The sequence below is a fragment of the Spinacia oleracea genome, chromosome 4 (genome assembly GCF_020520425.1).
Source record: "Spinacia oleracea cultivar Varoflay chromosome 4, BTI_SOV_V1, whole genome shotgun sequence".
Classification (NCBI taxonomy): domain Eukaryota; kingdom Viridiplantae; phylum Streptophyta; class Magnoliopsida; order Caryophyllales; family Amaranthaceae; genus Spinacia; species Spinacia oleracea.
The window spans coordinates 148,892,318-148,909,505 of NC_079490.1; the positions used below are offsets into that span (position 1 = coordinate 148,892,318).

The 17,188-nt window shown below is 41.3% G+C and overlaps 1 protein-coding gene across 1 annotated transcript; it reads left to right on the forward strand.

Moving 5' to 3' along the window:
- The first annotated feature begins 3,889 nt into the window (after positions 1 to 3,889).
- Positions 3,890 to 4,751, forward strand: LOC130472013 (uncharacterized). The gene is made up of 2 exons (XM_056842417.1): positions 3,890 to 3,976; positions 4,170 to 4,751. The coding sequence occupies exons 1-2, from the start codon at positions 3,890 to 3,892 to the stop codon at positions 4,749 to 4,751; spliced, it is 669 nt and encodes a 222-aa protein (XP_056698395.1).
- The last annotated feature ends 12,437 nt before the right edge of the window (positions 4,752 to 17,188 follow it).

The window sequence follows — 17,188 nt, forward strand, 5'->3', positions numbered from 1 at the left end:
TTATTGCTTTTCGTAGTGTACTTTATGCTTTCGTTTTGTGTGTTTTAGTATAATTTTAGAGCAAGTGTGTGCATCATTGTAGTTTTTGGTGTTAGAGAGGTGAGAAGAGGGTATTTTACGGTTATGACGTTTAATGATGTGCAGGTCTAAGGCTCCAAGTTCGAAAAGTTGAATTTAAGCTGAAACGGAGTAGCTTGCGTTTCGCCCGATCTGGATCGGGCGAGGAGCGCCCGATCGGGCGCGTGTCGATTCAAGGAAAATGTTTGAAAATCGCCCAAGCGGGCGACGGTTTCCCGATCGACACAAAGGGCGAGTCAAATGCCCGATCGGGAGAAATTCCGCCCGATCGGGCGGTTGGAGATGACGTCAGTTCGAGGGTTTGAGATGATTCTGGGTTGGAAAAAGTCAAAGAAAATGGGAATCGCATTTCGCCCGATCCGGATCGGGCGATGAGCGCCCGATCGGGCGCGCACAGAAAGAAGAAAAATGGTCAAAAATCGCGTGGTTTCTTTTCCGTTTTTAATGTTATTTTTGGGCAAACTATATAAGCTAGCCTTTATTATTTTGTAGGACATCTTTTATTCTAGTTTCTAATTACTTAGTTTATCTTAGTGCTCTCTATTTTCTCCAAACACTTAGTTTTAATTTTACTCAAAGATTCAAACTTTATTATTCTATTGTCCTTTAATTCGGTATTATTTCTTGCTCTAATTTAATTCATTGCTTTAATCATGTTTTCCATTATGTTAATTGCTTTGTTATTTATTATCATGAGTGAGTAGTTTAATTTCTAGGGTTTAGGGGATCCATGAATGCATGATTGGGATTATATGTGGACTTGATTATTGATTGATTGATTATAATTTCTAAAGCTTATTATTATTGCTCGTCAATTCTGTTCGGCCGGACTATTTTGATTTGAGTTTGATTAACCTTAGATTATGCGCCGAGAGGTATAAATCTGATGTTTTTGGTCTGTGGCTATTAGATAGGAATTATTTCTAGTACGTAGCGAGAGCCCGCTAGTTGTTCTATCCTAAGGAATTCATAAGATTCGAGAGATGCATGTTTTCCTAGTTATGATTGTTAATTGATTGTATTGTCCGTTGTCCAATCCTGGTCTGTATTTATGGTGAACGCTGCCCTAGATTCCTTTAATATTGTTATTTTCGAATTTGATTACTTGTTTTAGTTTAATATACAAACCAATCCAACTCTTTTTACCAGTAGTCTAGATTAGTAATTTAATAGTAGAAAGAACGCCTGTTTCCCTGTGGATACGATCCCTGCTTCCCTTGCTATATTTTAGTTGGTGAATGTTAGGTTTATCTTTGATAGGAGTGCGATTTAGCCTGTCAAAAAACAGAGCAAAATCCGACAACATATGATGTTAACCAAGGAATGATCGAGATTTATCTTAGTAATTGAACGGTCTAGTTTTCAGAGAGAATCCTTTTGTAACAAGGAAAGGAGAACCAATCTTCTCTCTGGTCCCATGTTTTGGTGTATCCTAGATATTCTTAAACTTGAATAAGAATGGTAAGAAAAAGGTCTGTATTAGTATACCTTTTTCCAAACCTGAAACGATGTTGTTAGTTATCAACCTGTGAGAGTCAAAACATCAACCTGTGAAAATCACAGATATTGTTAGTACTCAAAATACAAACTGCATCAGTCATCAAACCAGCAGAATAATGAACCAGGAGCAAGAAAATCGCAAATATAACCGAACTCAACACTTGTAAACTACTTGCATATTCATGAAAGGAAAAGATAAATCACAGATTCAATGAAATCAACTCAAATCGATTCTTGAATTTATCCAATTCTATGATATCTAATACAGAACCCTGATTCAAGCAAAATAAAAACGAAAATCAAGTAAAACACATAAAATTCAATTGAAAACCCAATTAAAGTAACTGAAAATTGAAATTAGAATCAAATCACCTACTAGAATGCAATTCGATAATGACAAAGGTTGAATCTCCAAAATTGGAAATTTCCATAATTAACACTTAAATCTCCACAATTCGACCTACAGTAGGCATCGAACCTGACCAACTTTTTTTGACAAGTGAACAAAAGAGAGTTAACCCCACTCCAAGGCCTCATTTTCCACATAGTGCATCTTCTTCTGTAAACAAGGAACATAACTATCAATACTAAGATAATGAAAATCAGGTATGATAGCCCATATTTTTTTTCCGCACGTTCTTGCACTCTTTAAATTTGGTGCTCTTCTCAATCTCCATGATTGCCTCAATGTGATTCTTATCCAGTATTGTAATCTCCATGTGAATCCACCTTCTTCGTCTAGCTTCAAGAAGAGCCTTTTCCAGCGCCAAGTAGATGGCTTGGCTTTTACTGCCACACAAGTTCAGAGTCGTGTGAATCTCTTTGTTTGGAGCCTGTAATTATACATCCAGATACTAGAGCTCCTTTTATTTGGAAGCCAATACCTGAAATATCATCGCACTATGTTTTGTGCAACTGCTGTTACTACCAATCAAATGTATAGCCTCATGAATTTCGCCATTAAATCCGGAGGGACAATCTCTTCGCTTCTTGTTTACTTGTACTTTATTCAATTTTGCTTTACTTATGAGTGACATAACATGTGAGATCCCTAAATGCAATAACTCAAACACATAAAACCAAATGAGGATGTAATTTAACTAGCTTTATCACCAGTCTGACTTTTTCTCATTTCCAATGGGATTTTGCTAGGAACTTTTCACAATTTCTTCAATTCCTCCCTAATCACATATAACAAGTACGAATGATAACATCCATATTGTACGGGGTCACATCCAGATCAAGGACAGAAGAGCAGACCTGACTTAAAAGGTCAGCTCTACTCTTGAGGGACTAGTTGTACGGGATCATATCCAGAGAGGACAGAACATCAACAACAGAGCAAACCCTGACACCCAGGGCACACCCAAGTCAAAGAAAGACTCTAAACCCCAAGCCAAGTATATGCAGCCCAGGCAGATCAACCTCCCCAGATCACGTGTAAAGACACAGAGCAGAGCTAGGCAAGGCTGCATCAGTCCAAGAAAGGACCTGCAGGCTAAACGACAACGACAAGGAATAAAGTACATCGCCGTCATACACGTGGCGGCATCTAAGTAGGCCAAAGTACAGAATAGTACGCCTATAAATAGCACCCACATCATTCATGATGGGACACATTCTTACACACGGTACTTGCTCCACCTTCTCTCTATATTCCCTCTCTAAAGACTTCTTATCTATTTGCTGACTTAGGCATCGGAGGGGGTTTCCTCGGTTAAACCCCCGAGGTTAGCTCACGTTTGCTCTGCTTGACAGGGCCAAGGTACTTCGGAACGTCCTCCCAGTTCCACACTCGGAACAGAGGTACTTCGGAACGTCCTCCCAGTTCCACACTCGGAACAAGTGGCGCTAGAAGGAGGGGACTTCCCAGACCTTGCCTCAAAAAGACCTACCCTCTCACAAAATGACTGAGTCAAGCGAACCGATAGTCCAGCAGATAGAACCACCCACCTCAAGAAACAACCAGAGAACCACAAACGTACCTTTGTTCGGCATGCCTCAGAGTCTTGGTCCGTTAAGAGAGACACCACAACCCAGAGCTATGGCAACCCCTAGCCAGGGCCAGGGCATCCCAGTTCCAACCAGTGCCTCACTAGCACGGTTGGGGGCACAATTCTCACCCGACCAGATGCGCACAGCCATAGAAGTCCTGACCTTCCTTACTCAGACAACACCACAAGCCCAGGTCATGAGGACAGCCCCAGAGGTTGAGGTTGAGTAGAGGAGAAAACGTCCCAGACCCCAAACAGTCCAAACGTCTGGAGGAGGAATCTGCAGCAGGAGATGGAAGGGGCTGACAGCCAAGAATATGAGGCAGAAAGTATCACGCCTAGCAGAGCTCAACCCAGAGCAAGGACCGAACAAGCACCCAGCCAGAGACACCACTCCGGGTCAGGTATGCCAAATCCCACCCGAGCAATAGTTAAACCTGATAATTCCCCCTTCTGTGATGAGATACTCTCGGAAAAAATGGAAAAGATAAAATGCCCACCTGCAAATATTCCGGAAAGTCAGACCCAACGAATCACCTCTCTGCCTTTGGAGGACACATGATGCTATATACCAACACAGACTCTATGTGGTGTAAGGTCTTCCCTTCCACTCTGGAGGGGATAGCACAGAGCTGGTTCGGTAAAATACCCAAGGGCACTATAACCTCTTTCCGGCAGTTAGCCATCTTGTTTCGCACCCAATATGTGGCAAACATTGCCAGAGAAAGGATGACAGGGGAGCTGATGTCAGTCATCCAAGGACCTCAGGAATCTCTGAGGGAGTACATATCCAGATTCAATATGGAGGCATCGAATATACCCAAGTTACAGCAAGAGGTAGCAGTCCTGGCTATGATGACTGGTTTGCGGGATGGAGAATTCAAGAGCTATCTGGGCAGAAAGTCATTCACAACCCTGGCAGAGGTACTGGGGAAGGCAAATGAGTTTATAAAAAGTGAAGAGATTGGCAGAGCAACCTCACGACGATATGTAGCAAGTGAGAACAATTACGGTAGTCAGAGCAGAAAAGAGCCGTACAAGAAAGAATACCCAGACAAAAGAGAAAATCAGCAGCCCAGAAAAGATTGGCACGGGCAGGTCAGAGGAAGGGGTAGTGAGTTCAGAACTGAAAAGCGAGGCAAATTCAACGAATACACTCCTCTGGTTGTTAGGTTATGATACATATGACATTACATAAATCATGCGGAAACAACCATTAACCCAGGAAACATATTATTTACACATAATCATATAGCATAATTTAGATGCATACTCTTTGTTGCGTGCCCTCCCTAGCTGCGCCCGAACCGAACAAGAACAAGTCTTTTAGGACTCCAAGTGTCGTCCCTCCGTAGATAGTCCACAGCACGTCCGGATCCGCCTTAAGATTGACCAATTAGAATCGCCCTTAAGGTACTAGAAAATTCGGCACTTTTATGAGCAAGATGTGTTTTAATTTTCTTTCAAAAAACTCACTTTTGAATACTTTGAAACTTGTGTATAAATTATGACCCCTAGGCCTTTATTTATAGAGTTATGGAAAAGGAATCGTAATCCTAGTAGGATGCGAATTAATTGGAATTAGAATCCTACATGAATTCTATTTAATTAATTTATCCAATTAGGAATAGACATTTAATCATACACTGACTCTTGCAGATTCAGGAATCACGCATGAGCACAAACTCACACACACACGGCAGCCACAAGGGCTGCCCATGCGCGTGCGAGCAGCAGCCCGCGCAGCACGGCCCACACAGCCGTGGCCCTTGGCGCGCGCTGGGCCTGCCTTGCGGTAGGCCTGGGCGCTGCCTTGGCTGGGCTTGTGGCGCGCATGCTTGCTGGGCGATGGCCCCGGCTTCGTGCTGGGCCTTCGTCCGGCAAGCCTCGTCCGATGCTAATTCGTACGATACGCTTCCGATTAAATTTCCATTTCCGGAATCTATTTCCGATACGAACAATATTTAATATTTCCGATTCCGGAATTAATTTCCGTTTCGAACAAATATTTAACATTTCCGTTTCTGGAATTATTTTCCGATTCCGGTAATATTTCCGATTCTGACAATATTTCCGTTTCCGGCAATATTTCCGATTCTGGTAATATTTCCATTTCCAATAATATTTTCCGATACGTACCATGTTTCCGTTTCCGGCAACATCTACGACTTGGATAATATTCATATTTCCGATACGATCCATATTTCCGTTTCCGGCAATATCATCGTTTCCGGAGTATTCATTTCTTGCCTGTGACGATCTTAGCTCCCACTGAAACCAAGATCCGTCGGTTCCGAATATTCATAGATGGAGTATTTAAGGCCATTAAATACTTGATCCGTTTACGTACTATTTGTGTGACCCTACGGGTTCAGTCAAGAGTAAGCTGTGGATTAATATCATTAATTCCACTTGAACTGAAGCGGCCTCTAGCTAGGCATTCAGCTCACTTGATCTCACTGAATTATTAACTTGTTAATTAATACTGAACCGCATTTATTAGACTTAACATAGAATGCATACTTGGACCAAGGGCATTATTTCCTTCAGTCTCCCACTTGTCCTTAGGGACAAGTGTGCATTTCCTAATTCCTTTGTCGCTCGATGCTTGCTCTTGAACATAAGGTAAGAGTTGTCATCCTTATTATGTCCAGAGGTGTTCCTCGGTTTCAGAGTTCAACTGATCAAATAAACAGATAATCATAGCCTATGATTCATCCGAGCACGGCCATGCATTTCACAGTTTCTAGCTCTCCGAGTGGCCTTGTACAACTTTTAAGCATCTCATCCCGATTTATGGGAGGACAATCCCAATCTTGCGATCTTGAGATTAGACTTCGTTTGATAGGTGATTACCTGAGCGTTGCCTTTATAGCCTCCTTTTACGGTGCGACGGTTGGTCAACGTCAAAGCAACCAGTTCTCAAACAAGTAATCTCAAATCACTCAGGTATTGAGGATTTAGTGTCTAATAATTTAATGAAATTTACTTATGACAGACTTTCATCTCTTACAGTAAAGTTTCATAGGTCTTGTCCGATACTAGTCTTCCCAAAGTAAGTATCTATGCAAATGATTATGACATTGCCATGTCCACATAGTTCAAGAAACAGAACTACTAGTCATCTTGCATTCTAATCGTCTAACGTTTTCTATGCGTCCAATTTTATAGAAAACTCCGATTAGGGACCATTTTCAACCTTTGACATTCAAGTTCACTTGATAGACATTTCTTAGTCACAGGACTGGTCCTGACAGTCTATCTTGAATATATCGTCAAGTTGAAGGGACTCATCATTTAATAAACCACAAATTAAATGGAAAAATGAATTTCTTTCATTTATTGTGAATGATTAACCAATAATGTTTTACAAAGATTTAAACTCTAAAACTTTAAAACATTAAACAGAGACATCAAAGCCATTCTCCAATATGCTTGATTCCCATAGCTGCAGTGTGCGAGTTGTGCTTCGCTTGCGGCAGAGGTTTAGTTAATGGATCTGATATGTTGTCATCAGTTCCAATTTTGCTTATCTCGACTTCTTTTCTTTCAACGAACTCTCGTAGAAGGTGAAATCTACGAAGTACATGCTTGACTCTCTGGTGGTGTCTAGGCTCTTTTGCCTGTGCAATAGCTCCGTTATTATCACAATACAGGGCTATTGGTCCTTTAATGGAGGGGACTACACCAAGTTCTCCTATGAACTTCCTTAGCCATATAGCTTCCTTTGCTGCTTCATGTGCAGCAATGTACTCCGCTTCAGTTGTAGAATCCGCAATGGTGCTTTGCTTATCACTTTTCCAGCTTACTGCTCCTCCGTTGAGGCAGAAGACAAACCCAGACTGTGATCTGAAATCATCTTTGTCGGTTTGGAAACTTGCGTCCGTATAGCCTTTAACAATTAATTCATCATCTCCACCATAGACCAGGAAGTCATCTTTGTGCCTTTTCAGGTACTTCAGAATGTTCTTGGCAGCAGTCCAATGCGCCTCTCCTGGGTCTGACTGGTATCTGCTCGTAGCACTGAGTGCGTACGCAACATCCGGGCGTGTACATATCATAGCATACATTATTGAACCAATCAATGATGCATATGGAATCCCACTCATTCGTCTACGCTCATCAAGTGTTTTTGGGCACTGAGTCTTGCTTAGAGTCATTCCATGAGACATGGGTAGGTAGCCTCGCTTGGAGTCCGCCATCTTGAACCTATCAAGCACCTTATTGATATAAGTGCTTTGACTAAGTCCAATCATCTTTTTAGATCTATCTCTGTAAATCTTGATGCCCAATATGTACTGTGCTTCTCCTAGATCCTTCATCGAAAAACATTTCCCAAGCCAAATCTTGACAGAGTTCAACATAGGAATGTCATTTCCGATAAGCAATATGTCGTCGACATATAATACTAGGAAAGCAATTTTGCTCCCACTGACCTTCTTGTATACACAAGATTCGTCTGCGTTCTTGATGAAACCAAAGTCACTGACTGCTTCATCAAAACGTATATTCCAGCTCCTGGATGCCTGCTTCAATCCGTAGATTGATTTCTTTAGCTTGCATACCTTTTTAGCATTCTTTGGATCCTCAAAACCTTCAGGCTGTGTCATAAACACAGTTTCTGTTAAAACGCCGTTTAAGAAAGCAATTTTGACATCCATCTGCCATATTTCGTAATCGTAATATGCAGCGATTGCTAACATTATTCGAATAGACTTTAGCATTGCAACTGGTGAAAAGGTTTCATCGTAATCCACACCGTGGACTTGCCTGTAACCTTTTGCAACCAATCTAGCTTTGAAAACTTCAAGTTTCCCATCCTTGTCCTTTTTCAGTTTGAAAACCCATTTGCTTCCAATGGCTTGGTAGCCATCTGGCAAATCGACCAAATCCCATACTTGGTTTCAGACATGGAGTCTAATTCAGATTGCATGGCTTCTTGCCATTGCTTGGAGCTAGGGCTCGTCATAGCTTGCTTGTAAGTCGCAGGTTCATCACTTTCAAGTAATAGAACGTCATAGCTCTCGTTCGTTAAAATACCTAAGTACCTTTCCGGTTGAGATCTATATCTTTGCGATCTACGCGGGGTAACATTTCTAGATTGACCATGATTCTCACCAGATTCTTCTAAAGATCTCTGAGTTTCATCCTGAATGTCATCTTGAGCATTCTCTAGAGTTTGTTGTTCGACTCGAATTTCTTCGAGGTCTACTTTTCTCCCACTTGTCATTTTGGAAATGTGATCCTTCTCCAAAAAGACACCATCTCGAGCAACAAACACTTTGTTCTCAGATGTATTGTAGAAGTAATACCCTTTTGTTTCCTTTGGATAGCCCACAAGGATACATTTGTCAGATTTTGGATGAAGTTTGTCTGAAATTAATCGTTTGACGTATACTTCACATCCCCAAATCTTAAGAAAAGACACATTTGGAGGTTTTCCAAACCATAATTCGTATGGAGTCTTTTCGACAGCTTTAGACGGAGCTCTATTTATAGTGAGTGCAGCTGTATTTAGTGCATGTCCCCAAAATTCTAATGGAAGTTCGGCCTGACCCATCATTGACCTGACCATGTCTAGCAAGGTTCTGTTCCTCCGTTCTGACACACCGTTCCATTGTGGTGTTCCAGGAGGAGTCAATTCTGATAGAATTCCACATTCTTTCAGATGGTCATCAAATTCATAGCTCAGATATTCACCGCCTCTATCAGACCGCAGTGCCTTAATCTTCTTGCCTAATTGATTCTCTACTTCACTCTGAAATTCCTTGAATTTGTCAAAGGATTCAGACTTATGCTTCATTAGGTAGACATAACCATACCTACTGAAGTCATCAGTGAAAGTGATAAAGTAGCTGAAACCACCTCTAGCATTTGTACTCATTGGTCCACATACATCTGTATGGATTAAACCCAATAGTTCATTTGCTCTTTCTCCAACTTTAGAGAAAGGTTGCTTTGTCATTTTGCCAAGTAAACATGATTCGCATTTACCATAATCCTCTAAGTCAAATGGTTCTAGAATTCCTTCCCTTTGAAGTCTTTCTAAGCGTTTCAAGTTTATATGGCCTAATCGACAATGCCACAGATAGGTGAGATCTGAATCATCCTTTTTGGCCTTTTTGGTATTTATGTTATATACTTGTTTGTCGTGATCTAATAAATAAAGTCCATTGACTAATCTAGCAGATCCATAAAACATCTCTTTAAAATAAAACGAACAACTATTGTCTTTTATTATAAAGGAAAATCCCTTAGCATCTAAGCAAGAAACTGAAATGATGTTTTTAGTAAGACTTGGAACATGGAAACATTCTTCCAGTTCCAAAACTAGCCCGGAGGGCAACGACAAATAGTAAGTTCCTACGGCTAATGCAGCAATCCGTGCTCCATTTCCCACTCGTAGGTCGACTTCACCCTTGCTTAACTTTCTACTTCTTCTTAGTCCCTGTGGATTGGAACATAAGTGTGAGCCACAACCGGTATCTAATACCCAAGAAGTTGAATTAGCAAGTATACAGTCTATAACGAAAATACCTGAAGATGGAACGACTGTTCCGTTCTTCTGATCTTCCTTTAGCTTCAAGCAATCTCTCTTCCAATGCCCCTTCTTCTTGCAGTAGAAGCATTCGGATTCAGAAGTGGGTTGACTGACCTTCCTCTTTGCAGATTTGGCGCCAGTTTGCTTAGTTGGGCTGGCCTTGTTGCCACCTTTCTTAGCATTCCTCTTCTTTCCAGATTTCTTGAACTTGCCCCCACGCACCATAAGCACATCCTGCTTATCACTTTTGAGCGTCTTTTCAGCGGTCTTCAGCATACCGTGAAGCTCAGTGAGCGTTTTGTCCAGACTGTTCATACTGTAGTTCAGTTTGAACTGATCATACCCGCTATGAAGAGAATGGAGGATGGTGTCTATAGCCATTTCCTGAGAAAATTGCTGATCCAGCCGACTCATATTCTCAATGAGTCCAATCATTTTGAGAACATGTGGACTTACGGGCTCGCCTTTCTTAAGCTTGGTCTCAAGAATTTGCCTATGAGTCTCGAATCTTTCGACTCGAGCCAGATCTTGGAACATGTTCTTCAACTCACTGATGATTGTGAAAGCATCTGAGTTGATGAACGTTTTCTGCAGATCCGCACTCATAGTGGCGAGCATTAGACATTTCACATCCTTGTTGGCATCAATCCAACGATTGAGGGCAGCCTGAGTGACCCCGTCGCCTGGAGCTTCGGGCATCGCCTCATCTAGGACATACTCCTTTTCTTCCTGCATAAGAACTATTTGCAAGTTCCTTTGCCAGTCAAGGAAGTTTTTCCCGTTCAACTTCTCCTTTTCGAGAATTGATCGAATGTTGAATGAATTGTTGTTTGCCATATTAAAAACTACAATTGAAAAGAATAAACAAATAAATAACCATTCACAGTTTCTCTTAATAAACTTAAATTCTAGCATACATGCATAATTCAATGTTTATTAAGCATTTTATTCAAGTTATGTGTTCCGGCAGGTGTGAATAAAATGATTCCAAGATCCTAAAATCATTGAAGAACTAAGCACAGTTTGTCGACTTAATCCTAGAACATCTTAGGTAAGCAAAAGCCTTTTGCTAATAGTCTAGAAACTATTCTTGGTTGATAGGTACGTCTAAGAACTTATTAGGTAAACCTATCGAATTTGCCACGACATAAAAGGACTCCTTACTTATATCGTTGAGTTTCACCAAAACTAACATGTACTCACAATTATTTGTGTACCTTGCCCCTTTAGGACCAATAAGTAACACCTCGCTGAGCGAAAACTATTACTAGATTGATGTAAAGGATATCCAAGCAAGTGTATATTTTGGCATGGCACCTTTTAACTCAATTTTTAAGTTTGGAACTTAAGGCTCTTACTATGTTGGTTAGATTTTAAGTGAACTAAAATCCTTAATCATGCAACATAATCAAGCTTTTGATCTCATGCATTTTAAGACATATTTAAAGCAATAAATAACTTAAAACATGCATAAGATATTTGTGATCTAGTATGGCCCGACTTCATCTTGAAGCTTTGACTTCAAAGTCCGTCTTGAAAATCTCCGTGGGAGGCACCATTTTCTTCAAATAGGATAAGCTATAACTAATTACAACTATTTGATGGTTCGCAGACCATATTTGAATTGAAAAATAACTTTGGTACTTTAGACCAATTACATTCAAATTAATGGTACGCAGACCATATTTTCTATCCTATTTGGGCCATACTAGTCACTTCATAACCTGCAAAACAGTACATATACAATATATACCATTCACCCATTCATTATCATGAATGGCCCACATTGCTGGTTAGTAAAACACATTATGCATCACGTAAACATTTGCAGCAATTAATCAAGGGCACCAATAATCTACCAATTATTCAGTCCTTATTAATTCTAATCGAGTTGTTTTAACCTTAAGGATTTGTAGACCTAATCAAGAGTTTATGACTAAAAAGCGCTCCCACTCAAACCAATAAATTCATATGCTTTACTAATTTTAAACATAAAAATGTATTTCTAGTCTAACCGGAAACATACAAATTTAATTAAAATTTAAAGCTCATATCAATTTATAATTGAATCCAAAAAATTTAATTTAATTTCAGTCGCATTTAAATTAATTCATGATTTTAATTTTAGTAAAATAATTAGAATAAATTCCATTTATTATAATTATAATATTCAAAATTAAAATCCAAGAAATTAATTCAAATTATTAATTTTAAAATTAATTAAAATTACGTGAACTGAAATTTTCAAATTAAACAATCAAAACGATCTAATCGTAACGCAAACACCCTACGCGTTGCACGCCCATGGGCCGTACGCACACAGCCATTGCTGGCCATGTGCGCGCAGCCCATGCGCTCGTCGCATAGCTGCTGCTGTCCTATCGCAAGCCTCCGCACAGCGCCCCATCGCACGCGAGCTATCGCTCGCAGTGCGCGCGCGCGAGATCGCTCGCTGGGCGCGCTGGCTCGCTCGCTGTGCGCGCGAGCCATCGCTCGCTGGGGCGCGACATCGCTCGCTGGGCGAGTGACATCGCGCGCTGCGCGCGCGAGCCATCGCTCGCTGGCGCGAGCCATCGCTCGCTGGTGCGCGACATCGCTCGCTGGGCGAGCGACATCGCGCGCTGTGCGCGCGAGCAGTGCTGGGCGCAGCGCTCGTGGCACGCGAGCTTGCGCTCGCTGCGCGCGAGGCTGCGCGCACTTGTGCGAGGCAGCGCGCGTTGTGGCGCAGCTCGCTTGCTGCCCACACGCGACTGCCTTGGCTCGCCCTTCGCCCATGCCCATTCGTTCATTGCTCGTGGCACACGACACAAGGCAGGGCTGCTGCCTTGTGCTCGTGCACTACGCCCTTGCTCATTGCATTCGTGCCGCACGGGCGACGAGCTCCCTTGCTCGTCGTCGCATGCCCGCATTATACAACACCCCTTAAGGGTAACACGAAGCGTCCATTTCTTCGTGCGTGCAAGTTATATGAACGAATCGCATAAAATTTAAAATTTATATTTAAAATTAATGACAAATTAATAAATAATATTAATTTCATAATTTTAGGGCGAAAAATCGAAAATTTATTATCCAATTGATTTCCGATTGTTATGGATTCAAGTCTAGGTCATAAAAATTTAAAATTTATCGTAAATTTACAATTTTTATGGTGGTTTTTAATCATAGGTTTCTAATTAAATTACAATTAATTATGAAAATCAAATTAATTCTAAATTATTCTAATTTTCAACAAATTAATCATAATTACAAATTAGATTGCATAATTAACAAGACTAGGCATTCAAACTTGTTAAACATATGCAGTAGGTCAATCAAAAATTCAAGATTTATCAACAGGAATCGCAAATATTTAATTTAACATCTTAAATTTACGAAATTTTGCATTCGAAAAACTAAAACCTTCGAAAAGTCATAGTTAGACTTCGAATTTGAGAATTCTGGGTTCGGCAGAAAAATACTATTTTTGTCAAAATTTTAGAATGCCTTTTACATGCGGAATTGACACAAAAATCACTCAATTCGGATGAGTAATGAAGAAACTGCCGAAAAAACTGCGTACATATAATTAAATAAACGCAATTTGCAATTAATTAACAATTACGAAAATTAATCACCCCTTTTAATTCTTGCAAATTTGTAATATTTAACCATGTTCATGCAATTTAGATTATGAAAATAATAAGGGGCTCTGATACCACTGTTAGGTTATGATACATATGACATTACATAAATCATGCGGAAACAACCATTAACCCAGGAAACATATTATTTACACATAATCATATAGCATAATTTAGATGCATACTCTTTGTTGCGTGCCCTCCCTAGCTGCGCCCGAACCGAACAAGAACAAGTCTTTTAGGACTCCAAGTGTCGTCCCTCCGTAGATAGTCCACAGCACGTCCGGATCCGCCTTAAGATTGACCAACTAGAATCGCCCTTAAGGTACTAGAAAATTCGGCACTTTTATGAGCAAGATGTGTTTTAATTTTCTTTCAAAAAACTCACTTTTGAATACTTTGAAACTTGTGTATAAATTATGACCCCTAGGCCTTTATTTATAGAGTTATGGAAAAGGAATCGTAATCCTAGTAGGATGCGAATTAATTGGAATTAGAATCCTACATGAATTCTATTTAATTAATTTATCCAATTAGGAATAGACATTTAATCATACACTGACTCTTGCAGATTCAGGAATCACGCATGAGCACAAACTCACACACACACGGCAGCCACAAGGGCTGCCCATGCGCGTGCGAGCAGCAGCCCGCGCAGCACGGCCCACACAGCCGTGGCCCTTGGCGCGCGCTGGGCCTGCCTTGCGGTAGGCCTGGGCGCTGCCTTGGCTGGGCTTGTGGCGCGCATGCTTGCTGGGCGATGGCCCCGGCTTCGTGCTGGGCCTTCGTCCGGCAAGCCTCGTCCGATGCTAATTCGTACGATACGCTTCCGATTAAATTTCCATTTCCGGAATCTATTTCCGATACGAACAATATTTAATATTTCCGATTCCGGAATTAATTTCCGTTTCGAACAAATATTTAACATTTCCGTTTCTGGAATTATTTTCCGATTCCGGTAATATTTCCGATTCTGACAATATTTCCGTTTCCGGCAATATTTCCGATTCTGGTAATATTTCCATTTCCAATAATATTTTCCGATACGTACCATGTTTCCGTTTCCGGCAACATCTACGACTTGGATAATATTCATATTTCCGATACGATCCATATTTCCGTTTCCGGCAATATCATCGTTTCCGGAGTATTCATTTCTTGCCTGTGACGATCTTAGCTCCCACTGAAACCAAGATCCGTCGGTTCCGAATATTCATAGATGGAGTATTTAAGGCCATTAAATACTTGATCCGTTTACGTACTATTTGTGTGACCCTACGGGTTCAGTCAAGAGTAAGCTGTGGATTAATATCATTAATTCCACTTGAACTGAAGCGGCCTCTAGCTAGGCATTCAGCTCACTTGATCTCACTGAATTATTAACTTGTTAATTAATACTGAACCGCATTTATTAGACTTAACATAGAATGCATACTTGGACCAAGGGCATTATTTCCTTCACTGGTTGCATCCAGAACCCAGATTTTTGCTATTAGCAAGGAGGATGAGAAATGGCAGAGACCACCGAAAATGTACAACAAATACAGGGACACGAAGAAGTACTGTGATTTTCACAAGGATCATGGTCATCTCACAGAGGAATGCACTCACCTGAAAGATAACATTGAGGACCTGATCCGAAGGGGGTACCTAACACAATTTAAGGCAAAGAGCTCATACAGCAGGACCTACGAAAACAGGGATGATGAGGGTCGATTTGATAACAGAAAGACAGAGCAAAAGCAGAATCACCCAGCAGATCAGAAGAGGTCGAATGATATACTGGTCATAACAGGAGGACCAGTTCACGCTGATACTACAGCCAGCGGTGCTAAGGCCAGTGTGAACGAATTTAAACACCAGGTTAATTACCATAACTCAGGAAAATGGCCTGCCCCTCCAAAAATCCCACAGTGCACTTTTACAGAAGATGATTGTAAGGGCATAATTTATCCCCATGATGACCCAATGGTGTTAGCTCTGGATGTGGCTAACAGAAAAATCCATCGAATCCTGATAGACGGAGGAAGCTCTGCAAACATTCTATTCTGGCCAGCTTTCCAAGAGCTGCAGATTGACGAAAAGCACGTAAAACCAGTTAGCTACCCAGTAATTGGTTTCACAGGGGCAACAGTGATACCAGAAGGAATAGTTAGCCTACCTGTCCAAATTGGGCAGGGGAAAGATATCAAGGATGTCATGGTTGATTTCATGATAGTGAAGGTACCCGCAGCATACAACGCCATTCTGGGCAGACCATTCATCCATGATGCAGGAGCAGTGGTGTCTACTTATCACCTCACCATGATGTACACAACGAATGATAACAGATCAGCTAAGGTCAAGGGAAACCAAGAGCAGGCTAAGAGATGCTACCACACAGCCCTGAAACAACCACCCAGACCTCCACCCCTGGCAGAGGCAGACATCCCCTTGTCCAGAAAGAGAAAGAGAGCAGAGCGTAAAAAAGACGCACTACTGGACATGGAGAATTTTGAGCATCGTGAAGAAGGACTGTTAAAACCAGCCCCAGCAGAAGAAACAGAAGAGATAGAGCTGGAAGAAGGAGTAGAGGACAGAACAGTCCGAATTGGCACAGACATAGACCTTTCCCTGAGGGTAAATATCATAGATCTGTTGCGAGAGCACGCGGACATATTTGCCTTCTTTGCCGACGAAATGCCAGGGATTGATCCCAACGTCATGGTCCACAGGTTGAATGTTAACAGAGAAGTCAGACCGGTAAAACAGAAGAAGAGAACTTTTTCGACAGAGAAGAATGTAGCCATCCAGGAAGAGATCAGTAAACTGTTAGCAGCCAAATTCATAGAAGAGTGTGACTACCCGGAATGGTTGGCTAATGTCGTGATGGTAAAGAAAGCAAATGGTCAATGGAGGATGTGCGTAGACTTCACAGACCTAAACAGGGCTTGTCCGAAGGATTGTTACCCGCTACCCAGAATAGATCAACTGGTGGATTCCACCAGCGGGCATGCCCTGCTGAGTTTCATGGATGCCTTTTCGGGCTATCACCAGATCAGTTTGTTAGAATCAGACCGGAAAAAAGCCGCCTTCATCACAGACGCGGGAGTTTACAACTACAGGGCTATGCCGTTTGGTCTAAAGAATGCAGGGGCCACATACCAGAAACTAGTAGACAAAATATTCGCAGGACAAAAGGGCCGAAACGTGGAGGTGTATGTAGATGACTCCATAGTCAAGAGCAAAAAGGAGGGCGATCACATTAAGGATCTGAAGGAAACTTTTGCAACGTTGAGGCAATTTGGTATGAAGTTAAACCCAAAGAAATGCGTGTTCGGTGTTAAGTCCGGAAAATTTTTGGGATTCCTGGTCAGTGAAAGAGGAATTGATGCCAATCCAGAAAAGTAGAGGCCATACTCAACCTACCAGAACCAAGAAACATACGAGACATCCAGAGGTTGACTGGGAAA

Coding starts and splice junctions, on each gene's coding strand:
- LOC130472013 (XM_056842417.1), top strand. CDS start 3,890: ATGAGGCAGAAAGTATCACGCCTAGCAGAGCTCAACCCAGAGCAAGGA. Junction 3,977..4,169: donor GAGACACCACTCCGGGTCAG/GTATGCCAAATC, acceptor ATGTGGTGTAAG/GTCTTCCCTTCCACTCTGGA.